Genomic DNA, 27,199 nt, shown 5'->3' with positions numbered 1-27,199 from the left:
ATCCTTGACCTATGGAGGGGCTCGAGACTAATTCCTGGGGGAGGTGCAGCCTACGGATAAATCCTCTCTCCGGGTATTCAAATGGACCGTATGCAAGGGCTCATATCCATGTGGCCACATAGTAAATGAGTAGCATTTCCGTATCTGGAGAGAATTGATCCTTGGCCTGGACCACATCGCTGTAATCTTGTCGGATCCTAATGGCTATGAGACATTTATATCTATCTTGGGATGTTTGTCATCTGAGTATAAGTTGCAGCTGTTAGTGATTGTAAAATTACAGTATGATGAACTCTTTTATCATCTGAGTATATGTTCAATCTTACCATTGGAGATGACAAACATTATTGGAGATGACATTGGAGATGCAAAAATACAAACTGTAATTTTACAAACTGTAATACTGAAAATATTGTTAACATATATGCTTACAACCTTACCATTGGAGATGACCTAAACCTCTACTTTTAACAAAAATTCAAATAATACCCACACTATTTAGGAAATTATCTTAATCTTCATTTTTTTTTTGTAATTATTGAAATTAAAAAAAACTAGAAAACAGTTATTTAATTTAAAGTGTTTAGACCATCTACAACAGTGATTCTCAGACAGTTGCTCATTTATTAAAAACAAATAAACAATAATAAAAGAAGAGAGAAGGTGAGGAAAATAAGGAGAAAAATGAGAAACGATTCTAGAATCTATAGAACCGTTTCTCACCACATATCACATGACTACTAGTTGAATTTTTTTTTCTAATTTAATCTTTAAATAAATAATTATATTACATTAAAATAATATATATTAAGAACTCATCTCATTTTAACCAGTGGACATGCCCTTAGGTCATCTATTTAGTCCATAATGAAAACCGTATGGAGGTTTATAGACCAGATATATGATTGCTTAAGTGTCCCTTGAAACTATGGTACATATATTAATTTAAAAGTATATATTTTGGTCATGGCAAATTTGGAGAAGATAGGTGTTAATTGTGATTTTCCAATGTGTACTTAATATGGACATGAAAAACCTAAGTTGCCAAAAATGAATCTACCACCTGTTTCCAAACAGCTAAGATATTAGTTATGCTTTAGCAACAGCTCCGTTCAGGGAGTTATTTTTTTTATATGGTACCTATTTTGTATTTTTAGGTGACATTTGAAAATTTTCTTATGTATTCTTGCATAATCAAATGTTTAGGGATTGAAGAAGAGCAAATGGATATTAACGATGACACATATGAAAAAGACATATTTCCAAATTTAGGTTGATACTGATTTCAAAACAACACAGGGGAATGTATCATGGGGGCATGAATGCACGTTTAAGCTTCTTATTATTACACGCAGAGTCTTAAGGAAAGTATCTCTGGTTTAAATATCTAAATTGTTTTTGTTGAATTATACACGTTCAACAAATTATAGAAAACAATGAAAATCGAAATGTAAACTTAAGAAGACTTTGATTCATATAGCAAAATGGTTTCAAATAAGTATTATATGAGAAATAATAGACTATTGCTTTAGGAATTGTTGTAGTCACAATATTGGACTTGATGATGCTAAAATGGTCACTTAGAATTTGAATTTCTTTTACATAAAAATATAATTTAAATTACATATTGTTGGTTATCCATCATGTGTCAAATGAATATGTTTTGGTTTTTGTTGTGAAAAGTGTAACAACAATAAGAGTAAACTTTTTGGTGACTTACTATCATGGGAATATGACAACAATGTTATTTCATAATATCACTCTCAAATATTGATAGGCTTAGCTTTGGTGGTTGAATTTTTACACTATTTAAGGGTAAATGAAAAAAAAAAAAAAAAACTGTGCATATGAAAGGCAATATTCGAATAATATTAATAATGCTTTATTGAATTTAAGACATGGTATTTAGTAGTGTATTAAATTAATAATGTTGGTAATTTATACTTGTATTTTTACAATAAAATAAGTAAGTCTGAATAAAGATAAAATAAGATATTTCGTAATTTAGAAATAATTTTACAAGCAAATTTCCATAAATAAAACCCATCGAATAGTATTTTTCTATTTAATCAAAGCTTTTATTCTTTTCTTTTTACCAATAATATTTAATATGATATATATTGATTTAATATGATATATTATCCGGTTCCTCGCCCTTCAATCTCTTAAAATCAGGAAAAAAAACTCAAACATAATTTTAATAAAAAACGGGGAAAGTATTGATTAAAATCCAAATGATTATAATCCTAACCATGCACAATGCGGATTATGTTATACTTTTTTCTCAATCTATAAAAAAGGGAGGGAGTATGTTACTATAATAAAGTTTTGCTAATATTGTTCGACCAATATATAGCAGTATGTTATTTTGTATATTCATTCTTTTCTGTAATCGAAAAGAATGTTTTTTTTAATAATCGAAAATTAATTTTTGTACTCCCTCTGTTATTTTGTTTTAAAATAAGTATCACTTTGTATTTTCAGTGTAAATGTTTGATAAATTTTCCAATTTTATCCCTACTAATTTAATGTATTGACAAACAAAAAAATTGTATAATATATTAATAAGGGGTAAAATAGAAAATTAAATAATTTTCTTAACATGTATGAAAAATCCTAAAACTTAATTATACTAAATAAAAGTAGGAGCTATAAGCTTCAAAGGCTGTCCACCTAGGAATTTAAACATCCAATAGGTATTAACCACTTCATTATTTAACATATTAATAATTTACAGAGAACTTTCTATATTCTTAACATCCAATAGGGATTAGCCACTTCATTATCTAATATTTTTATAATTTACAAAACATTCTATATTATTAACATTCAATAGGGATTAGCCACTTCATTATTTAACATTTTTAATATTTCCAGAATTTTGTATATTCAGATTTTTTAAACGACCAATCGGGATCAGACATGTTAATATTTAATATTTTTGAAATTATTTAAAAAAATTATATTAAAATATTAATAAGTATATGTACAACGTCCCACATCGGCTAGAAAATTTTAGACACTAGCTGAGAACAATTATATATAAGATAAATATGCTTCTAACTACGAATGAGCAGGAAGCTTGATTTAGCAGGCGTCCAAATTTAAAAAATTTATTTGGGTTAATCTGGTTTTTTATTTGGGCAAATTTTTTTTTTTTTTTAAGTTTATCTATATAAATTTATAATTAGTATAGCAAATTAAAACTTCTAAAAATCATTATCATAAATTAATACATAACAATAATATTTATACAGAAGCACAACAGAAAACAAACTTTAAGTTTTATAATATTATAATATTTTAAAAAGTTTAAAAGTATTAACAATATTGAAACTTTAGATGTAGTTTAAAAGGTTAAAATATTATAATTATTAAAAATTATAAAAGGTTCAAATATTATAAATATCTAAACTTAATAGAATATTTAAAAATATTAAAAATACCTCCATAGAAAGTTTAAAATATTATAAATACTTAAACTTTTATCATTAATATTTAACTCTAAAAAATTAAAAATGTTAAAATATTTATACTACATCTAAAGTTTAAGATATTATATAGATTTAATCTCTATTAAATTTTTAAATGTTTACATATTATTAAATATTATATATTCGATTTTCAAATATCTTAAAAATATCTTATTTATATACGTTTGTGCTTTTTATTTCTTCTGAGCTGTAAAACATATTTTTGTGTATGATTTTATAGATGAGTTGATATTCTTTCAGTAAATTTTTTATTTTTGGGTCTAAGGAAAAATGATTGACATCGCAAGACCTTAATTTGATGTTTGAGTCAAGTTTTGGGTTTAAAGGAGAAAGATGGACGACAAGCACACGTGTTTTATTAGCTATACATTTGTTCTTATTACTTTATTTCTAAGTAATTTACAATTTTGTAGTATTAACGTTTGGTTTGAGAAGTTTCAATACGTGTAAATCTAAAACCAAGTAAGTATACTGTGAAAGTATCAATAACTGAGTGAATATGTGACTATGTTGGTTTTCATGAATTGCACCAATTTTACGAGAAAATAGGCAATGATTTTGGTTGTGGAGTTTGATTGGCTAACAAGTTGTGTGGAAATCTAAAAAGAAGGTTTTGAATGATTATTCAGCGGAAAAATGTGAAGAAACTCACGAAGAAGAAGAAGAAGAAGAAGAAAAAAGTATAACGTTTAAGTATAAATTCATGATTCTTTTTATCAGATTTGAATTTTTAACACAACTGATTTTATATTTTTTAAATTGTGTAGTTGAAATAATTTTTTACCTTAATAGTAATTTAAAGTTTTTTACAAGATTATATTTCGTAACAGTAATCTGTCATGTATAGTTTTAACCAAAATATATTAAATAAACTCACGCGTAGCGTGGGTTCAAAACCTAGTATGAAGAAAAATTATTGGGTTCTCCCCTAGGGGTGAACCTCTTTTATTCACCCCTCTTAATTAACCAATCAAAATACAACAAAACGCCACGTCATATCATATTTATAAAATAAATCAAAATCAAAATAAAAAGACAAAAAAAATTAAAGAAACAAATTCTGTAGATTTTTTAATAAGTAAATAATGTCAGTTTGGGTTTATAAAACAATGATTAGAGTGTAGATTTTACAATTAAACAATATTATATGTCGGTTTTGGTTTACAAAAGAGTGATTAGGGTTTAGATTTTACAATTAAACGAAATTATATGTCGGTTTGGGTTTACAAAATAGTGGTTAGAGTTTAGATTTTATAATTAAACAAAATTATATGTCGGTTTGAGTTTACAAAATAGTGGTTATGGTTTAGATTTTACAATCAAATAAATTTATATGTCGGTTTGAATTTATAAAAGAGTGGTTAGGGTTTAGATTTTAAAATTAAAGAAAATTATATGTTGGTTTGGGTTTATAAAAGAATGGTTAGGGTTTAGATTTTACAATTAAAGAAAATTATATTTCAATTTGGGTTTATAAAAAAATGATTAGGGTTTAAATTACACAATTAAACAAAATTATATTTTGGTTTGGGTTTATAGAAAAATAATTTAGATTTACATATTATAATTAAAAACTATAATATAATGTTTAGAATTAATAACTTTAAAATTGAATAATATACTAATTTTGTTTCTTTGATTAATAAATTGTTTTTTTTAATTAATTGGGGGTGAATAAGAGAGACCAAGAATTGTCCTAAGAGCATCCACATTGGTTGGGGACTTTTTTTGGTCCCTCATATTTAATAATAATATTTTGATAGTTTCTTATTTTTAGTATGAGCATTGGTGTCTATTTGTATTTGGTCCCCCGAATAAAATAATAATATTTTGAAAGTTTAAAGATTAATTATTTAAAGTTGAAAAACAAAAACATACAATTAAGAAATTAATAACAGAAAACATATAACATAAAAACATAAAAAACATTTTATTCAACTCATAGAAATTTTAAAATCAATCTTCATTATCCGGAAGATGTCCAAAGTTAGTCCAAATATGCTCAATCAAATCTTGTTTTAGTTGGTCATGAGCTTGTTTATCCCGAAGTCTTGTTTGACGAGTAATCGTACTGCTGATATTTGAACCCACACCGGCGGCACCAACAGTATATGTTTGATCCACATGATCTCCGTGTTGAAATTCAGAAACAATATTTTGGTAACTGTATGTATGTCGTTCATCTTCGACAATCATATTATGGAGTATTATGCATGATCTTATTACATTTGCCATTTTATTTTTATCCCATAAACGAGACGGATTTTTAATAACGGCGAATCTAGCTTGCAAGACTCCAAAGACACGCTCAACATCTTTCCTCACAGCTTCTTGTTTTTTAGAAAAGAGAGATTTTTTCCTACCTTGTGGAAGTCGGATTGATTGAATAAAAGTTGCCCAATTTGGATAAATACCATCAGTGAGATAGTATGGCAAGTTGTACTCCCTTCCGTTGACAACGAAGTTGACTTCCGGAGCTTGACCAGTTATTATGTCATCAAAAACATTAGATCGATCAAGAATATTAAGATCGTTCATAGTACCTGGAGCTCCACAAAAGGCATGCCATATCCAGAGGTCATACGAAGCTACTGCTTCAAACACAATTGTAGGTTTTCCGGTTGATTGTGAATACATGCCTTTCCAAGCCGTGGGACAATTCTTCCACCCCCAATGCATACAGTCAATGCTACCAATCATCCCGGGATTCATTCTGATAGAGTAGTCTTTGTAGATCCTCCTGTGTAGGACGTCTTAGGTATTCATCTCCAAACACTTGGATGATGCCGGCGGTAAATTCGTGCAAACATTTCCGAGCTGTCGAAGCACCAATTCGTACATACTCGTCAACACTGTCAGACGAAGTACCATATGCCAATTGACGAATTGCTGCAGTACATTTTTGTATAGGTGAAAGACCAGCCCGTCCGGTTGCATCCTGGGTTTGGCGGAAATATTCGATTTCAGTAGAGAGACGTTGCACAATTCGCATGAACAGTGGCTTGTGCATGCGAAACCGTCGCCGGAATAAATATTCTGGATATGTGGGAGTGTCACTAAAATAATCATTCCAAAGATTATTGTGGTCTTCTTCCCGGTTTCGCTCGATAAAAATTCTATCGTGTGGCTGGTTTGGTTCGGGGATATGTTGGGAGACATCATAAACATTTTGTAAATAAGCATCAAAATGATCACTATCATCTGCTTGGTAGTGATAATGATCATCATCTCCATGGTAATGATAATGGTTTGAAGATGATCCCATTTCAAACAAAGAAAAAAAGAGAAAGGAAGAGACAAAGAGAAAAGGAGAAATAACTTGTATGTTTTTGTTGCTTTGATATTGTTTGGGGTGAATGTGAAGTTGCTTTGAAATTGTTGGTTTGATAGGATCGCATATATATAATAGAAGAGTAGGGATAACCCGTGATAACAAAACAACAATGATAGTAAAACAATGGGCATCCGTGATAACAAAAAAACAAGTACCCGTGATCGAGAAAACAACAAGTCTCCATGATCCACAAAACAACAAGTACATCATGGAGAAGAGAAAGTCATTACAATACAGAAAATTAGATTACACCAAGTACATTAGATTAGAACAAGTACATGCAAAGAGAAAATAGCCATTACACCAACAAGATTTAAGTATACATGAACAAGATACCTAGAAGACATGCGAAAATAGCCATTACACCAACAACCAGCAAATCATTTACATTTCTAAGCCTATTTTCATTACGTAGCTCAGAAACTACATCCTCTAAAGTACCCATCTTCTGTTCAGTTGCGTAACACTCATCTCTTACCTAAATGATGTCCGATTCATACTCATTGAATAAGGTCAAGTAATCTACCTTCTCAGCTAGAACTTCATATCGTCTATCATTGTCTCTCAGCTAACTTGCAATAAGTAGCAAAACTTAAAGACCAAACAACCAATGTCTAATCACAATTTATGACAAGTACACATTACAACTACCAAATTAAACAAGAAACTATGAACAAACCACACCAAAATTAAATACAACCAACTACACAACAATCACAATTTATTAGAAGTACACATTACAACTACCAAATGAGAAACCTAAAATCCTTTGTGAATTAAGACAAGAAAAACAAAAGTTGTATCAAAATCAATGTAAAAAACATTTTAGCAACCATACGAATGACAATGTAAAAAAAATTTTAGCAACCATACGAATGACACAACAATCACCAAATTTAAAACCTATAATAGAGTTTCTATATACCAATGATCCTTTAACAATTAAGACAAAAAAACCAAAGTTTAACCAAACTCAATGTTAAAAAAAAAGAACGACCGAGACACAAAGATGTTGATCAGATGAACTTCTACAGCAAACGACACAGACACAAAGACGTTGATAAGATGAACTTCGACATACTTAACTTCGAAGTTCATCTTACCAACGTCTTTGTGTCTCGAAAATAGAACAAATGTTATACAGAAACGAATCGACCTTTAGACAGAGACAACTCGATCTTCACACAGAGACAAATCGATCCAACAAACACATGAAAAAACAGAACGAGACCAAAGCAACAAAACCTAAATCATTAACCCTAATTCAATAACCCTAATTCAATAACCCTAATTCAATAACTCTAATTCAATAACCCTAATTCGATAACCCTAATTCTCTAACCCTAATTCGATAATCTCAATTCTCTAACCCTAATTCGATAATCAACGCCAATCAAGGTTAAATCTCATATTGGGGGAAGAAGACAAAATTTAATTAGCACGATTCACCCGCCGGACAAGCATCGGGTGACAGAGAAAGATCGCTTCGGGAGAGAAGATCGAACCGCCAAACAAGCTTCGGAACAGAAGATCGGACCGGCTTCGGATGCGACAGAAGATCGGCTTCGTTAATATGGCAAGAAATTCCGGTGACAAGAACGGAACGGCTTCGTCAAATCGTCGAGGATGTGTATCGCCTTCGTCGTCGCCGTCGAGAGAGAAGAAAGAACTCGACAAAATTTTGTCTCGCGAAAGATTTTTTGGTTTAACCCTAGATAATTCGACAACCAATCAAACGAGTCCACGTGGCGAAGAAAACGGACGAAAAACGTCCCCAATTAAGAACCGTTTTTTCGAAAATGGACTTTTATGAATTAAATTTAAATCCAAAAAAATCTGGAGACGGGCCGAATCTACGGCGTTGCCCATGGTCTAATATGAAACATAGAGAATAGTAGATTCCGTTCATACAAGACGTGGCTATACTACAACTACAAGCGAGAAAACGTTAAAACTCCTTGACCTCCTCCATGCAAAATAAGAGTGGTCGTGGTTCTTTTATTAACCAGCCTATAATCCAAACGAGAAAACAAGTGTGTCAACTGTCAAATAACGAAGATATTATAAAATCATTAATGAAATTTTATGCTAATTTCATTTGCATTTAATGTCTCACAATACATATTTCAATGGTAAATTTATTGATAGTTTATGTTCTATCTTTTTTTTTTTTGTTAAAGTAGTGATATTAATTACTATATACTTATTACAACAATCATTACAAGGATTAAGAGAACAACACAAATGACTCGAGGTATGAAGTATGAACCCATTGAGCTTACAAAACAGAGACAATATTAAGGAGGATAGAGACCTCTCATTAAATATATAAATATATTGTTGGTAAATCCGTTGGTATACGTCTACAATCTTGGCGGATCCAGACAAATATTTTGACTGGGGCACAAAACATATATATTTAGAATATTAAAATTATATAATAAAACATATTTTAAAAAAATCTTTTTGATAACTTGAATTTGCATCTTTAAGAGCCAAAGTTTTAAAAGCATTTTTGCTATTTGTATAGAAATATCTTTTAAAAATGTTAATTAGAAAATACACAATTACAAACTTACAATTCAGTATAAAATAGACATTTAGATTTACTTATCTAACCATATCACACAAACTTAAACCCTAAAAAATAATAAATTCTTTATAAACTGATAATATTTTTAATGTTACTAATTTGCTAGTTTTACTATCATTTTATTAATTAAGATATATGTATAGTACAGTAAAAAAATAATTCATTTAAAAATTAAACTGGAAATAGAAAAATTAAACAAAACTAAAATCATATAAATTTATTAAAGAAAATAAAATTAAGTAGAATAAAGAAAATGCAAAATGCATCTGGTAGGCAAAAAAAGAAATGACTAACAAAAGCATAGAACAAAGAGACAAATAGGGTTGGAACTCCCGACCACGTAATCCTCATGGGTGCCTATTTGCCGATTAAGCTGAAGGATATAACTACACATAACCACTGGCTAATCTTTAAAAACTAGTATGAGGCACGTGCCCCACCTGCTTATTGCCCTAGATCCGCCCATTCTTACCTACTAACATCCGAATTTTTGTTTGCCTATAGATATATCTTTGCGCCATTAATGATATGAAGGGTCGTTGGTTTGTTAATTAAAGTTTCAAGACATACACATACATATATATTTTTGGCAAGTTTTGTTAAAGTAGTTTTTGTCTTTAATTACTAACGGAATAATAGTGATTACCTATAGAATCGGTTGTAACTCGATAATATTAAAATGATTCGAATCCGTCAGTTTAAATGTATATTCCATGCTAAAATAACCAACGAAATACGTCACTAAACTGCCATTTGGCAGTTTTCCTATGTTTAGTATGTTATCAAGGAAAAATTCTAACATGCACTGTCATTTTCAATCAAATATATGTGTATCTATACTTGATTAATTTGTATCCGGTTAATCTTTTATGTGATCTAAAAATGAATGTACGTATTCGCGTTCTAATCCATGCACCACGTAGCTATACCCACAAGTGAGAAAACGTTAAAACTCCACGTCCCCTTTCTTGACCTCCTCCATGCAAAATAAGAGTGGTCGTGGTTCTTTATGAACCAAATATCCAAACAAGAAAACAAGAGTGAATCATTAATGAGGATATTGTAAAGCCACATATTTTTTTTAATATGATGCGATCCTCATAGAATCCGTGATGGCTTCGTTGAAGGGTCTACTTGATTAGTTTAGTCTACCTTCATGGTATCTCCTCCACCACATGATCTCTCTATAAAATTCTCCATCTCCGTTTCTCGCTAAAAGAATTTTATCGTCCTCTTCCCCCATTCTACTAAAACACACATTTTCACTAGAAAAATAATCTTAGTCCAAGAAAAATATAATGGACCCATGGTCGTGGATATGCGAGCTTCCAGAATCTCCCGAGTTCGTCGAGTCTGATTCTCACGCAGTGTTTCAGCTGGCAGGCGATTTGACACGTTCCATCAAACTTAGAGCCGAATGGGATTCTGGTTCTGAACCAGAATCTCACTCTCTCACCTTCAAAGTCATAGTAGAGGGTTTTGACCGCCTTAAAACGTCGACCATATGGGTCTCCGACACATGTCTCTTGTCGTCGGAGAAACCGTTCCTCCCTTTGGTTCTCCAGCTTCTTCGAGAACTAATCTCCCATTCTCCTACCACACGTGATGGTGCGCGCACAAAGTCTGAGCTACTTGAGATCAAGCCAGGTCCGGTTAGCTGGGTCATGGACTCTCACTCGCCTGAGTCCTTCTCATCCGTATTTAACCTCATCCTCCTCGTGCGCCTCTTTTGGCTGTGTGTTTTCGACGCGCCTAGTGAAGTAGGCTCTTTCTTCTTCCAAAACTTACTAGGTCCACACGTGAACGCACTAACGTGTCAACAAGCACCTGTGTTACGAACGTTTCTGGTCTCCCTCGGTGTAGACGCCGAGCTGTGCATCGTACGTGCTGCTTCTTACGCCTTGTCCAAATGGATGATCTCCAAGGAGGTGGGACTTGGGAATCTCGGGTTGAAACAGTTCAGCAGCAGCCTCATCCCCTCACATCGTTCTTTGGGGTTTTCTTATGCAACAGAAGCTCATGGGCTTTGGATCTTGAAAGGCTATTTCCCAATCTTGTCAATGAAGGTCACAAATAATAGCTCTAACCAGATTCAGAACAAGATCGTAAAGTTTCCCTTCGTAGAGCCCAAAGAAGCTGTCCTACGTTACGCTTTGTCTCACCAACAAGCTGAAATACTCGTACAGTTTGAATACTCTGTTAAGTTCCATGAGAACTACATTAAAGTGAACGCACGTGTGGATAACATACGCATCCACATGTCGAAGCTAGGGTTTCAGAACGGAGGAGTTGGCCTGGAGAATAAGATAGCAGATTGTTACTCGGAGGAGAGATACTTTCCGTCGCGGGTACGGGTCTGGCTCGGGCCAGAAATCGGGTCGAGCCACGTGTCTGGACTAAGCCTAGGACGATCGACCAAGAACGAGGAGAGAGAGGTCGAGGTGACAAGGGTTCTAAAAGGAAACTTCGGAAAAGGGAAAGTGGCTCCGAGAGTGAAGGCAAGAGCAAGAATGTCTACAAAGAGGAAGGTTAAAGATTGGAAAATCGAGCAGGATAGCGAAGGAAACGCTGCTGTGTTTGATGCGGTATTATACGATAGGGAGAGCGGCCAAGAAGTGACGATGGTGAAGCCAAATCCGAACCAAGAGGGTTTAAAGAATGTGTTTACGAAGAGTGGAGGGATGGTGTTTGGAAGGGATGAGTATGGAGATGAAGTTGGCTGGAGAGTTGGGAGAGAGATGGAAGGAAGTGTGCTGAAATGGAGAATGGGTGGTAAAATTTGGCTAACTTATTGGCCAAACAAGTTAAACACTTCGTTTTATGAGACTAGATGTGTGGAGTGGTGTGATGAGGTTGATTTGCCTTTGCTTCCCACTTCTAATTAACTAGTGTCGCAAATAATAGAAAAATATAGGTACATAAGCAATTTCGTGTCGGTCATAAATTGGTATATGTGTGTTGTAAATATATTAGTTCTTGTATATATTTTAGTTCTTAAGATACATATAGCTGTTGTAGTATCTCAGATATTGTAGTCGTATCATTGTCTCAATTTACAGATGCATAAATGAATACATTTGGTGACAATCTATTGATGTTTGTAGACGTAAAGAGCATTCTCATCCCACGTACTGTGAGGATGAGTTTCAAATAATAATAATAATATAAAATTAAAAGAAGGTGAGAGAAGGTTTAATTTTGAGATGAAAGATACTCATAATTAAAAATAGAATAATAATCAAAAAGCAAACAAAAAGGTGAGAAGCGATTCTCTATGAAGCATTTTAAGAATCGTTCCTCTTACATAAGTCAATGTATGATTGGTCAATTTTCTTTTTACACATTTATAATTTAAATATATAATAATATTTAATTAAAATAATTAAAATATATTATTTTGAGTAACGATGAGCGTTACTGCCAATATTGATGGTCTTAGAGGCACAGATGAGAGAAAAAGTGGACAGTTGGTGTATTCTTATTGGTGCTGAATAATAAATTAAATTAAATCATAAAAATAATATAAATATATATAAAAAAAATCTTTGAGACATCCAAAACTAGTATGACCAAATAATGCTCTAAGGGTGATTCCGGCACAGAAAATGGTCAACATCAATACAAACATTTGAATTACCATATATAATTTTATATCTAAATTTCAATACAATGAATTTTGAATTTGAACTGTTCTAAAATCTGAATTATTAAACATTATACAAAACCAACATCGACTTAATTGTTGTTAGTCGATCGTTGATTTTTTTATAACTAAGCCACCACTAAACATTTAATGTGACATATGAATGCTTTAAGACAATGCCGTTTTAGCTATAATGCAAACCTAAATTCAAAATAACGTCATTTTGAATCTAAGTGTACACCATAACCAAAACAACGTCAGTTTCAACTTTTTTCTATTTTTATTTTTATTTTTATAAACTCTATCGGCTGATCCGGTTAGTCCCGATAGAAACGCATCAAAGTTATCAAAGTGTTTCAGATTGGATTTCTCCCTGAAGGATCACCACACTGTCTATCCCATGTAGTTAGACTGTCTGCATTTCTGACTATCAGATAAATCAATTGAATAAAATCCCAACTAACAGACTTCCCACACAACTATGATTTTTGTTTCCAGGATATATCGAAGCTGGATTAGTACGTTACTTCCAACCTTTCCCCAGTTCAACTTTCAATCAACCAATCACGTACTATATCAACTGTATAATAATAACGGTTTAAATCATCAAAAATTAATGGTTGAATAAAATCAACTAAGTCAATGTTAGTTTCTGCATAGTGTTTGGATATAAAATTTCAATTTTACAAAGGTTCAAATTGAAAAGTACATTGTTGTATTGAAGTTAATGAACAAAAATGCATAAGACAAATTGATTGGTCTAGATTTTATGTATAACGAACGGGCCTAGAATAGCTCAAGATTCAACTCAGTTCTCAGCCCAACATAATCGTATGGTGTAATTATCAGCTACGGTGCACACCACACTAAACATCCGTACAACCAAACTCATCGAGAGAGTGTCACACTATTCATTTCACCGTAAACCCTAGCAAAAACCTCTCCGCTCGCTCTCTTTCTCTCTTCACTTCTCCTTGCAACACAGTCTGTAGAAAAAATGGCTTGGCGCAGTGCAGGATCTGCTGCTCGCTCTTTCGTCTCCGCCACCGCTAGATCACCATCTCTCCGTTCTCCGTCTACGGCGCTTCCCCGCCTCCGTCCTCCTCCATCCTCCCGTCGCTTCACCTTTTCATCACCTTCCAGGTTTGTCCCCTATAGCTCCATCATAGTCTCTTGATCAATTTCAGTAGAATCTAATCAAAACCCATTTATAGATCTCACGAAATTGAAGATTTTTTCGTACCTCGATTTCGGAATGGTCAATCTTTTGCTTTTATTCAGATTTATTTATATCAATATTTTGGTGGGGTTTGTGAATATATATGTTCAGGAATCTAGGAGCACTTGGTTGTACACAGTCGTTCTTGCCTCTGTACAGTGTTGTGGCTGCTTCTCAACTCACATCTCACCTTAATGTTAATTTGAGGGCTTTCTGCGAGCTGTCTAACGGTACCTTCCAACGCACTTGTCAGGATCGCTAGTAGTCCTCTTTGTGAGTGTTTTACTTTACTTAGGATTCTTTAGGATAATTTTGGGAAGATGAGAGTCTGTTTTTGAATGAATTTGTTTCTTGTTTATCTATCACTGTGGGGTTTGGTTAGCGCGTTGGGGTGTTGTTATTGTTTCTCCGTTTGAGTAGGATTAAGTGGTTTTGGTTGTTCCTTCTTGATTTGTAAAGAACAATTTTGGGTTTTGGGATTTGATAGGAATTGGAAAAGATGGGTGATGCACTTGGATTTTACAGTTGCGGGCAAGAGAGTACTGCTGCATTTGTAGGTTTCTTGTCAATTCTTCTCCTGTTTAAGATTAGACTCTGTTTCCTTTCACATTGTGTTGGCGTAATAGACAGAACAAAAGGTTGTTTAGCACTGAATAACAAACATCTTGTTCATTTAAACACTCAGTTTGATTCTCTGATTTAAAGCTTTTTTTTGCATATTCATGAAGCTAAAAGACATTATGCAGAGACAGTCTATGCTATGGCTTTGCATAATAAAGATGCACACTTGTTACTTTTGATACGCACAGAATGTAGTTTATACAAACTTTTGTATTTTGTTTCATTCGGCTCCCTTTGAGTTATCTCTTGGTTATCATACAAAGAATGTTGTGTCATATATGATACACAATGACGGTAAAGAAGAATTGATAGTTAGGAATATTTGCCATTAAGCTCAATGAATCTCCCCTTCAGGTTCTTATACTGATTAGTATATTTTGTTGCAATTTGAGACAGGTACTTGAAGAGACAAAAGAGTGGCATGTCACAGTGCGTGCATCAGTACTTTGGGATGTGATATCGAAAAACGTGGGGTTACCTCAGAAATGAAACTTAGTTATTGTGTTACTCAGCTTTAGTTCCACAACGTGTGGATTATTTAGCTGTAGAGCTTTTCGTTTGCTTGGCACAGTTTTTTTGTTTTAGAAAAAATGCATATCAGCCAGCATTAATAAGTTTATTGATCAGAACTAAAACAATGTTGTTCCCGACTCATCATTTTATCCAATCTCGAACTATAATCTTGCTGCAATTTGCCACATACACTTACTTCTGGGAGTTGAAACATAAGCGTAGATCTGGAGATTCCTGTTGTACTGCACTCTCCAAGTGTGACAGTTCCTTCAAACAAGCTTAAAATGTACGCTTGCATTGGTTGTTCATAGGTCATCTCGGATGCCTATAAAAGATGCATTGGCTTGCTTGCGAAAAGTAAAAATACACTTAACTAACAGTTGAAACCTCAGATTCATAACAATGCTCAAACACAATGTTTCATAAACAAGACTATAGGTAGACAACTAATACTTTTGCATTCAAAGTTTAAACACTGTTCAGTGAAATAATTTTTTTTTTCTTTTGTAAAACATAATTTAAGATGAAACGGAATAAACGATTTATTATCTCAATAATATCCTCCTATGGTTTTCACCAAAAAAAAAAAGATATATCCTCCTATGGTTGTAATGAAACAATAGAAAAGTTTAATACTCCTACTTAGTATAGTATATGTTCGCCAAACCAACTACAATTGGTCAAAGAACATAAACAGCTTTGAATGATTAGGGGAGGTGTAATAATTAATCATCCCAATAATTACGTGCTAATATTAAATTGGATCATTAAATTTTAATATGCCAAGTGAAGCATATATTCATTTTCGTAAAGACTACAATGCTTAGGTGTACTTTTTCTTTCTTTTTCTTGTGTGAATCGATGCCTGGTTGTACGTAGACTTGGATGAGTACGGAAACTGGTTGCGTACAAAATTGTTTTCCTGTGATTGTTCATTTTATCGGAACATTCAATTATTTTTTCCTACATTATACTAAAAAAAACATTCAATTGCTATTTTATATTTGCACATGCAAACGAAATATAACAGAAACTTCCCTCAGATTCTTGTTAATGCTTTTTGTTTTCATATTTTTTTTTCAGTTTGGTTACCTGTAATCTAACTCTAACTACGTTAATCCCCATACGGTCAACTAAAGATATAATCATATGATTGATTGTTTATTGTTTATTGTTTATATATTAACGAGAAGCATCTCAATTTCTAAATCCATTTCAATCTTGGTTTATTGAATTTGTAAATTATAACTAGTGTTACATAAGTGGCAAAACAACTAGAAAATGTAAAAAGATAGAGGTAGATAATAATATAAGACATGACAATACACTAAAAAAAATGATCCATAGTTGAATTATTAGGTCGATAATATAGGTTTCCAAGATTATGGGCATAAACTTGTTATTTCAGTTTCAACATATTATTTATATCGTTACATAATATATCAAAATTATCACATATACATGTTCGTATATATATGTCAAAACTAAAATATGTAGGTTAATTTGAAATTTATATGGAAGAGAATAGATTTGTGGGAAGCTCAATTCCTACGAAATAAGGAGCAACGACTTCTTAACTGGAAACAAGTTCTGCCACACCACACGCCACCTCTATTCTCTTCTACCACATTGTTTTATTCCTTTCCATTAATTTATATATTATTTTTATTTGATTATTATTGTTTGGGTGAATGACACTCACACATACTTTGTCATTCAAGTTTTTCGCTTACACCCACTTTCTTTCCTTCTTATACTTTTACAAGTTTTTTGTAAGTATACACACACATTCTGAACGATTTTGCCCCTCTCCTCTTTTTCTCATTCTTTTCTCTCTTTTTCTTTTCTTTTTTATTGTTAACACTTTAACAAAGTAAAATATATTTATTTGTTATCATAAAACAAATAATCTATTTATTTATATAAAATATGTTATGATTATATATTTTCTATATTTTAAGATACATATTGCTATATTTTTTATGAATTTTTAGATTATATAGTATCCATTTGTCGTTGAACATTTGTTCAATGATAAATGGATAATCAATTGCAGTATTGTTAATAGATAGTTACTTGTGTTTATTCATACAAAATATACATACATAAATTTGGTTAGATCTTTATCCATAGCATATTATCCATAACACAACATAGACCAAATAAGTACAAAACCCTTTAATTCTAAATTTTAAATCCTAGAACATAAACCCTTGAACCCAAAACCAAAACTATTCACTTTAAAAAAATAAACAAAGTTTAGTGATAGAAAAACTATGGATAGGTCTCCAGGGATTTACAAAGCATATCTAGACATTAAGATTCATGATTTTCATTCAAGCCCATCCAAAACGTGCAGATACTTAAACAAAAGTTCTCTGTGAACTTGATGCACTTGAAAAAAACCTATTATATCTCAATGGACAAACATCAATCATTTATTTAGAGTCAAACGAGTTTTAAAGCTGAAGAATAACAGTTGAATGGTGGCTATGGATGTGATCATGTGGATATTTTTTGTGTGGATACCAATGTAGACAGACCAAAGAATCATCATACAACATCCACACAATTAAATCCATAGACACCATGAGCTCCTTTCTTCATGTTTTGTGTTGGTCCAGAAACATATACACTCATAAATGGTTAATAAACAAAATAAAAATTAACAACATTGATTTATTTAGAACATTGAATATCAATCATGTGGATTAGTAGTTATGGATACTTATCTTATAATATCTTGCTTATTCTTTACACGAGCAGAAATTTGTCCAAGATAAATTAGCCACATAGATTTCTTTTAGCTAAATATTTTTGTACTATTTTTCAGCTAGAAGTAGGTATATTAGAACTTAGAAGTGTCACTAGAAGCATACTACACAATAAACATGGTCATTATTAATCTCAAAGCCCATCCACCAAACTCTGACCATGTGGACAAGCAATCCAGATGAAATTTATTGACAAGTTTGTTGCATGTTCAAACATCACCATAGTTTAACCACTTAGATGTCTTTTAGCCAAATGTTTTTGTACTATTTTTAAGCTAGAAGTAGAGATATTAGAACTTAGAAGTGTCACTAGAAGCATACTACACAACAAACATGGTCATTATTAATCTCTAAGCCTATCCACCAAACTCTGACCACCTGGACAAGCAATCCAGATGAAATTCATTGACAAGTTTGTTGCATGTTCAAACATCACCATAGTTTAGGGTTTAGACTTTAGATGGTATATAGATTCAATGTCTATGTTTTGAGTTCAAGTTGTATTGTCTAAGGTTCAAGGTGTAGGATTTAGGGGTTAAGGTTAAAAGTTTAGGTTTAGGTATGTGGATGATGTGTCTATATTTTTAATTCATGGTTTAGGATTTAGGGTTCAAGGTGTATGGTTTAGGGTTTAGGATTTAAGATTTAGGGTATAGGTGAAACAACCCTTCCCGTTTTTTTTTTTTTTATACCTCATTTACTAGTGGTCCCATACCCACTAACATCCTAACAACAATCAGTAACAGCGGATAACCAAATAAAACAATTCCAATAATATTCCAACATAAATAATCCAATAACATCATAATCCAAACAAAGAAATAACCAAAAGCTAACATCCTACAATGTTCCAATGACTTAATCTAGCAACCTAACATCAGCTAGACCACAATCAATCAAGCCTCTAGAACACCCCTTCATCATCGCCTTGATTCCACGATCACACTTTGCCTTTACCTGCACATCACAAACAACAATTGAGATGCGTAAGTATTATCATAAATACTTAGTGAGGCCATCCTCCCATCTACTGGGTTATACACACAAGCATATGAGACTCCCAAGTCAACAAACAACAATAACACAATCAATATATCAAACCAGGAAAATAAGACTCGGTAGGTACTAGTGTCGACCGATGCTCAATCGGTGTCGACCGATGCTACAGGAACTGGTGTCGACCGATGCCGGAATGGTGCCGATCGATGCTACTCGAGACGGTGCCGATCGATGCTCCACAAAAGTGGTATCGATCGATGCCTCTTCTGCAGACACGATCTGCACGAAACTCAGCGACGAACTCCGATTCCAATCAACACAGAATCGACACCAAACACGTCTAACCATCTCGGAATTCACTAGAAATCACAAATACAATGTACCCAAGCAAGCAAACACCACAAATAACAAGGAATCACACAAAACAAGGGAGATCTCATGCTTAGATCAACCATGGTCAAGCACTCACCTCAAGAACAGGAAGATTGAATTGAGGAACGTGGAAAACAACACCCCCAGAAGCTCCCCCTTCGTTTCCAGCAACAGCTAACACTTCTACTGCCTCAGATCTCTCCAAAATCTCCAAGAACAAGCCCAGAAAATCTCAAGAACGCTTTTCTCTCTTTTCTCTCTTTTCTCTCTTTTTCACTCATTGGCGACAACAATGAGACTCTCCAAAACCCTTAATTCGTCCCTTAACACCTAAATGCGATTTAGGGATTTTAATTAACCAAAACCGAACCAATCAGCAATTAAAACGAACCCGACCAAACCGGAACATTTGGTGTCGATCGATGCCACCAAGGGTGCCGATCGACACCCACACCAAAATTACAAAACTTGGTTCGCGGATGTTACAATTCTCCCCCACCAATATGGATTCGTCCCCGAATCCCGCAATACCGTCCATCTGCCAAGGACCTCCGTGCCACCGTCAGCACGGCCCGCACGTCCCCAGACCGGACTAAACACTGTCAGCCAAGGTTTCCCGTGCCACTGTCGCAACAGCCCGCACACCTCCGACTGACCCTCGAGGTCTCCCTCTAGCCAATATACTCGCATCATAGACACTATTTGCTCACAACTCAGTGCTTCCCCCGTCCGTGGTCGCAACCAATGAATCATGCCGGCTCGCTATCAGACCAACCGCCTTAAGCTACGGCATCCAGGAAGTCACTCACACACACACTCCCCCCGCTCTCAGGTCGCAACCTTCGAGTCATACCGGCTCACTGCCAGGCCACAGCCTGCAGCTACGATATCCAGGGAGTCTCACACGCCCACTCCCCCCGCTCTCGGGTCGCAACCCTCGAGACATACCGGCTCACTGCCGAGCCGCGGTTCACAGCTACGGTATCCAGGGAGCCTCACATATCCCGCTCTTGGGTCGTCACCCTCAAGCGCGCTCTCGGATCGTCATCCGAAGCAACATACCACTCCCACTCTCTGGCCACAAAGTCCATCGAGCTATCGGTATCACGTGAGTTAGGCTCGCACGGCCTTGAGCAAAAACAAACACTGATGCCAACGAGTATCTCCCGGCTAGATCTACCTCAACATTTCCACAAAACTTTCCCTTTTTAGAAACTTTCTATTTATGGAAACCTTCCTTTTGTGGAAACTTTCTATTTATGGAAACTTTCCAAAAAAATAGAAACCCGAGCTATTTCTCTTTTCCCATGACAACAACAGTCAAACATAAAGAAAAATACTCATCTTATTAATCTCAAAAATGTCATAATCGTTACAATCTCAACGAAATTACATCAGAAAAAGCAAAAATACAACAACCGGAGCCAACAACCCGCATCCCGAGCGCCACCTCATCTTGATACTTAGTCGCACAACCAACCACCCCTAAGCGACCAAATATCAAGAGAGATGGGCTGGAATACTCCGTATCCGCTCCAGCCACGGACTACAACTCGGACCCGGCTAGACAAGCTCAAGTCGCGGTCTGCTTTTCAAACCACTTCTTAAACCTTGCCTTCATCCTTGCCTCGGGCTCCCAAGTCTGCTCCTCTACTCCGTCACAGTCCCACAGGACTCTCATCAAAGGAATCTTCTTCTTCCGAAGTTCCTTGACTCTCCTCTCGAGCACCCTCACTGGTCTCGCCTCTAAAGTCATGTTAGGCTGAAGATCCTCAGGAATCTTAGCCAACAACTGATCACCCTCGTGAAGACACTTCCTCAGCATTGACACATGAAATACCTTGTGGAACGCACGCATAACCTCAGGCAACTCCAACCGGTATGCCACTGGTCCCACCCGCTCAACCACTCTGAACGGTCCCATGTACCTCGGACTCAACTTAGTCTCTGTCAATGACCTGTTCGGACCCCGCAACATGGCCATCTTGAGGTACACTCTATCACCAACCTGAAACTCAAGATCCTTTCTCCTCTTATCAGCATAGCTCTTCTGCCGATCCTGAGCCTCCTTCATGTTCAGCCTCAAAACCCGAATCTTCTCCGAGGTCTCCTGAACAAAATCTGCACCAAATATGCTCCTCTCCCCCACCTGAGTCCAACATAATGGTGTACGACACGGCCTCCCATACAAGACCTCATAAGGAGCCATCCCAATACTAGCCTGGTAGCTGTTGTTATAAGCAAACTCCACCAAACTCAAGTGATCTGCCCAATGACCACCCCAATCCAGCACACACATCCTCAATAAATCCTCCAAAATCTGGATCGTCCTCTCTGACTGACCGTCCGTCTGAGGATGATAGGCTGTACTCATATGCACCTTCGTGCCCATCTCCGCCTGAAATGCCTTCCAGAACACTGAAGTGAACTTGGAATCTCTATCAGACACAATACTAGCAGGCACCCCGTGCAATCTGACTATCTCCCTCACGTACCTCTTGGCCAAAACCGCTGCTCCATCAGTTTTCTTGATGGCCAGAAAGTGCGCGGACTTAGTCAAACGGTCCACAATGACCCAAATAGCATCAAACGTCCTCGACACAGGCAAACCTACCACGAAGTCCATCGTGATCAAATCCCACTTCCACTCTGGAATGGGTAAACTCTGTAACAAACCACCAGGAACCTGATGCTCCGCCTTCACCAGCTGGCAAGTATCACACTTCGCCACCCAGTCAGCTACGTCCTTCTTCATCCCGACCCAGTGATAGTACCGCTTGAGGTCACGGTACATCTTGGTCGCTCCTGGATGAATAGAGAACTTGCTCGAATGAGCCTCTCTCAGTATCTCCTGCCTCAAATCCTCACCCTTGGGCACACAGATCCGACCATGCACAAGGATAGTACCATTAGCAGAAACCTGATACTCTGCACCCGCAGCCTTAGAGGCATTCACCAGCCCCTCATCGCTCTCCTGAGCTAACCTCACTCTACTCAACAAATCTGCTCTATCAGCTGCCTCCAAACCCAGAGGTTCCTGTGAGATAGCACACAAACTCAATGCACTAATCTCACCTACCAACGCCTCCATATCCTGCTCCTGAGCCGAAGCCACCCGCTTCCGACTCAAGGCATCTGCAACCAGATTAGCTTTACCAGGATGGTAAGCTATGTCCAAATCATAATCCGCTACTAACTCCATCTAACGCCTCTGCCTCAAATTCAGCTCAGGCTGAGTAAAAATGTACTTCAGACTCTTGTGATCTGTAAATACCTGTACCTTCCCACCATACAGATAGGATCTCCAAATCTTAAGAGCAAAGATCACTGCTGCCATCTCCAAATCATGGGTAGGATAATTAGCTTCATGCTTCCGCAACTGCCGCGAAGCATAGGCTATAACCTTCCCCTGCTGCATAAGTACACAACCCAACCCCACTCTAGAAGCGTCTGTATACACAACATAAGGCTCGTCCTGCTCAGGCAATGTTAACACCGGCGTGGTAGTCAACATCTGCTTGAGACTTGCAAAACTTGCCTCACACTCTTGTGACCACACAAACGGGACATCCTTCCCTCTAAGCTTAGTCATCGGCTGAGCCATACTCGCAAAACCCCGAACAAACCTCCTGTAGTAACCTGCTAACCCCAGGAAACTCCGAATCTCAGTGGCACTCTGCGGCCTCGGCCACTCTCTGATGGACTGAATCTTCTCTGGATCCACTGAAACTCCCTCAGCTGAAACAATATGACCCAAGAACCCCATCTCACGCTGCCAGAAACTGCACTTACTCAGCTTAGCAAACAACTTCTGCTCCCGCAGCTTCTCCAAAACTGCTCTCAAATGTACTGCATGCTCCTCAGGACTCTTAGAATATACCAGGATGTCGTCGATGAAAATGATGACTGACACGTCCAGAAACTCCTGAAACACGCTGTTCATCAATCTCATAAACGCAGCTGGCGCGTTTGTCAACCCAAACGGCATCACCACAAACTCATAGTGCCCATATCTCGTCCTGAAGGCTGTCTTCCTCACATCTGCCTCATGAATAGGGATCTGATGATAACCTGAAGCCAAGTCGATCTTGGAGAACCAAGTAGCACCCCTCAACTGATCCAACAACTCATCAATCCTCGGGAGAGGGTACTTGTTCTTCACAGTAACTCGGTTCAAACCCCGGTAGTCAATACACAACCGAAAACTCCCATCCTTCTTCTTAACAAACAACACCGGAGCTCCCCACGGTAAACAACTAGGACGGATAAAACCCTTGCCCAACAAATCCTCCAGCTGCTTCTTCAGCTCTGCCATCTCTGCTGGAGCCATCCTGTAAGGAGCCTTGGATAACGGCATCGTCCCCGGTTCCAGCTCAATGGTAAAAGGATCCGACCGAGATGGTGGTAATCCCTGCAATGACTGGAACACATCCTCAAAGTCCTCCACAACCGGAATACCGCTAACCGTAGACTTCCCCACTGACTCTGGCATAGATATAGTAACCAGATAGGCCTCACGGCCCTTCTCGATCATCTTCCCTGCCTGAACGGCTGAGATCACGAGACTCCCTGAAGTCGGTCTAATACCCTGAAAAACCAACTTCCCTCGTGGACGCTCAAACCCCACTCTACCCCGATAGCAATCCAAATGCACCTTATACCGATGCAACCAATCCATACCAAGAATGACATCATACAACTCCACTGGACTGATAAGCAAATCCGCTGGCCACGACTCTCCTGCGATCTGAATATCAACTCCTCCAGCTCGTCCAATAACCCTCAGGAACTTGCCTCCAGCAACTCTGACAACTCCTGAACGCTCTCCAGAATCCCCTCTGATCCCCGCACTCACGGCACACTCCGGAGTAATGAAGCTATGAGAAGCTCCAGAATCAAACATAACATGGGACTTAAACCCGCCCACCAACAAGGTCCCTACACAAACCTCATGTGTTGAGAACCTAACACTTGACCACAAACAAAAACAAATATAATCTGAACTATTGAATTGACTAAGTTCGAATCTCAGAAGTTATACCTGTGATCGCTCCTGCACTAGTGCCACCGGGCTCCTGAGTCGAGTACACCTGAGTGGTTAATAAACAAAATAAAAATTAACAACATTGATTTATTTAGAACATTGAATATCAATCATGTGGATTAGTAGTTATGGATACTTATCTTATAATATCTTGCTTATTCTTTACAAGAGCAGAAATTTGTCCAAGATAAATTAGCCACATAGATTTCTTTTAGCTAAATATTTTTGTACTATTTTTCAGCTAGAAGTAGGTATATTAGAACTTAGAAGTGTCACTAGAAGCATACTACACAATAAACATGGTCATTATTAATCTCAAAGCCCATCCACCAAACTCTGACCATGTGGACAAGCAATCCAGATGAAATTTATTGACAAGTTTGTTGCATGTTCAAACATCACCATAGTTTAACCACTTAGATGTCTTTTAGCCAAATGTTTTTGTACTATTTTTAAGCTAGAAGTAGAGATATTAGAACTTAGAAGTGTCACTAGAAGCATACTACACAACAAACATGGTCATTATTAATCTCTAAGCCTATCCACCAAACTCTGACCACCTGGACAAGCAATCCAGATGAAATTCATTGACAAGTTTGTTGCATGTTCAAACATCACCATAGTTTAGGGTTTAGACTTTAGATGGTATATAGATTCAATGTCTATGTTTTGAGTTCAAGTTGTATTGTCTAAGGTTCAAGGTGTAGGATTTAGGGGTTAAGGTTAAAAGTTTAGGTTTAAGTATGTGGATGATGTGTCTATATTTTTAATTCATGGTTTAGGATTTAGGGTTCAAGGTGTATGGTTTAGGGTTTAGGATTTAAGATTTAGGGTATAGGTGAAACAACCCTTCCCGTTTTTTTTTTTTTTTATACCTCATTTACTAGTGGTCCCATACCCACTAACATCCTAACAACAATCAGTAACAGCGGATAACCAAATAAAACAATTCCAATAATATTCCAACATAAATAATCCAATAACATCATAATCCAAACAAAGAAATAACCAAAAGCTAACATCCTACAATGTTCCAATGACTTAATCTAGCAACCTAACATCAGCTAGACCACAATCAATCAAGCCTCTAGAACACCCCTTCATCATCGTCTTGATTCCACGATCACACTTTGCCTTTACCTGCACATCACAAACAACAATTGAGATGCGTAAGTATTATCATAAATACTTAGTGAGGCCATCCTCCCATCTACTGGGTTATACACACAAGCATATGAGACTCCCAAGTCAACAAACAACAATAACACAATCAATATATCAAACCAGGAAAATAAGACTCGGCAGGTACTAGTGTCGACCGATGCTCAATCGGTGTCGACCGATGCTACAGGAACTGGTGTCGACCGATGCCGGAATGGTGCCGATCGATGCTACTCGAGACGGTGCCGATCGATGCTCCACAAAAGTGGTATCGATCGATGCCTCTTCTGCAGACACGATCTGCGCGAAACTCAGCGACGAACTCCGATTCCAATTAACACAGAATCGACTCCAAACACGTCTAACCATCTCGGAATTCACTAGAAATCACAAATACAATGTACCCAAGCAAGCAAACACCACAAATAACAAGGAATCACACAAAACAAGGGAGATCTCATGCTTAGATCAACCATGGTCAAGCACTCACCTCAAGAACAGGAAGATTGAATTGAGGAACGTGGAAAACAACACCCCCAGAAGCTCCCCCTTCGTTTCCAGCAACAACTAACACTTCTACTGCCTCAGATCTCTCCAAAATCTCCAAGAACAAGCCCAGAAAATCTCAAGAACGCTTTTCTCTCTTTTCTCTCTTTTCTCTCTTTTTCACTCAACGGCGACAACAATGAGACTCTCCAAAACCCTTAATTCGTCCCTTAACACCTAAATGCGATTTAGGGATTTTAATTAACCAAAACCGAACCAATCAGCAATTAAAACGAACCCGACCAAACCGGAACACTTGGTGTCGATCGATGCCACCAAGGGTGTCGATCGACACCCACACCAAAATTACAAAACTTGGTTCGCAGATGTTACAATAGGGTTTACGTTTTTGGGCTTATATGGATTTAGTGTCTTTGTGGTGTTATGGTTACGAGTTAAGGATATATCTAAGCAAATTTTAATGGTAGAAAAGGTGGATGAGCTTTAAAGTAAACCCTAAACATGGTGATGTTTTAGGGTTTAGAGTTTAGGATTTATGACTTATGTGGATTTAGGGTTTAAGATACAACGACAACATCAAATCCATATATTCATGGTTATGTTGATACCAATAAAATTTGGGGTTTCTAGAGATTTTGGGTTTAGGATAGAACGACAATATCAAATCCATATATTCGTAGTCATGTGGATACCAATAGAATTTTTGGGTTATAGAGATTTATGGTTTATGATACAACGATAGTATCAAATCCATATATTTGTGGTCATGTAGATACCCATAGAATTTGTGGATTCTAGAGATTTAGGGTTTAGGATCAACAACAACATCAAATACATATATTCATGGTCCTGTGGATACCAATAGAACTTGTGGGTACTAGTAACACATGACCATAAATGTGGGTATTAATAACACATCAAAGTT

General features: G+C 36.2%; 3 protein-coding genes across 7 annotated transcripts; 2 read left to right on the top strand and 1 right to left on the bottom strand.

The window, feature by feature from the left end:
• Positions 1 to 6,183: 6,183 nt before the first annotated feature.
• Positions 6,184 to 6,759, bottom strand: LOC147927110 (uncharacterized). The gene has a single exon (XM_087487308.1). It carries the CDS (start codon positions 6,757 to 6,759, stop codon positions 6,184 to 6,186), a length of 576 nt encoding a protein of 191 aa, XP_087343434.1.
• A 3,718-nt stretch (positions 6,760 to 10,477) lies between these two features.
• Positions 10,478 to 12,508, top strand: LOC104747350 (uncharacterized). Its single transcript, XM_010468980.3, has one exon. It carries the CDS (start codon positions 10,720 to 10,722, stop codon positions 12,304 to 12,306), a length of 1,587 nt encoding a protein of 528 aa, XP_010467282.1. The 5' UTR covers positions 10,478 to 10,719; the 3' UTR covers positions 12,307 to 12,508.
• Positions 12,509 to 13,884: 1,376 nt separating this feature from the next.
• LOC104747348 (uncharacterized) lies at positions 13,885 to 15,595 on the top strand. Of its 5 annotated transcripts, none has more exons than XM_010468978.3 (4): positions 13,942 to 14,207; positions 14,395 to 14,513; positions 14,771 to 14,836; positions 15,301 to 15,595. In XM_010468978.3, exons 1-3 carry the CDS (start codon positions 14,062 to 14,064, stop codon positions 14,788 to 14,790), a joined length of 285 nt encoding a protein of 94 aa, XP_010467280.1. In that variant the 5' UTR covers positions 13,942 to 14,061; the 3' UTR covers positions 14,791 to 14,836; positions 15,301 to 15,595. The 5 variants fall into 5 exon arrangements, 4 of the variants coding, with proteins under 4 accessions (XP_010467281.1, XP_010467280.1, XP_010467279.1 ...); XR_761133.3 differs by having other exon boundaries at positions 13,943 to 14,207; positions 14,395 to 14,556; positions 15,301 to 15,445; XM_010468979.3 differs by lacking the exon at positions 14,771 to 14,836 and having other exon boundaries at positions 13,885 to 14,207.
• Positions 15,596 to 27,199: the final 11,604 nt, after the last annotated feature.

The sequence above is a fragment of the Camelina sativa genome, chromosome 15, assembly GCF_030686135.1.
Source record: "Camelina sativa cultivar CO46 ecotype springtype chromosome 15, ASM3068613v1".
In the NCBI taxonomy this organism is placed as follows: domain Eukaryota; kingdom Viridiplantae; phylum Streptophyta; class Magnoliopsida; order Brassicales; family Brassicaceae; genus Camelina; species Camelina sativa.
This window is presented reverse-complemented; position numbering and strand designations above follow the sequence as displayed.

Bases quoted from the DNA above. Each gene is read 5' to 3' on its own strand.
- LOC147927110 (XM_087487308.1), bottom strand. From the start codon at position 6,759: ATGGGATCATCTTCAAACCATTATCATTACCATGGAGATGATGATCAT.
- LOC104747350 (XM_010468980.3), top strand. From the start codon at position 10,720: ATGGACCCATGGTCGTGGATATGCGAGCTTCCAGAATCTCCCGAGTTC.
- LOC104747348 (XM_010468977.3), top strand. From the start codon at position 14,062: ATGGCTTGGCGCAGTGCAGGATCTGCTGCTCGCTCTTTCGTCTCCGCC. The intron at 14,208-14,394 runs GTTTGTCCCCTA...ATATATGTTCAG, and splicing joins ACCTTTTCATCACCTTCCAG to GAATCTAGGAGCACTTGGTT.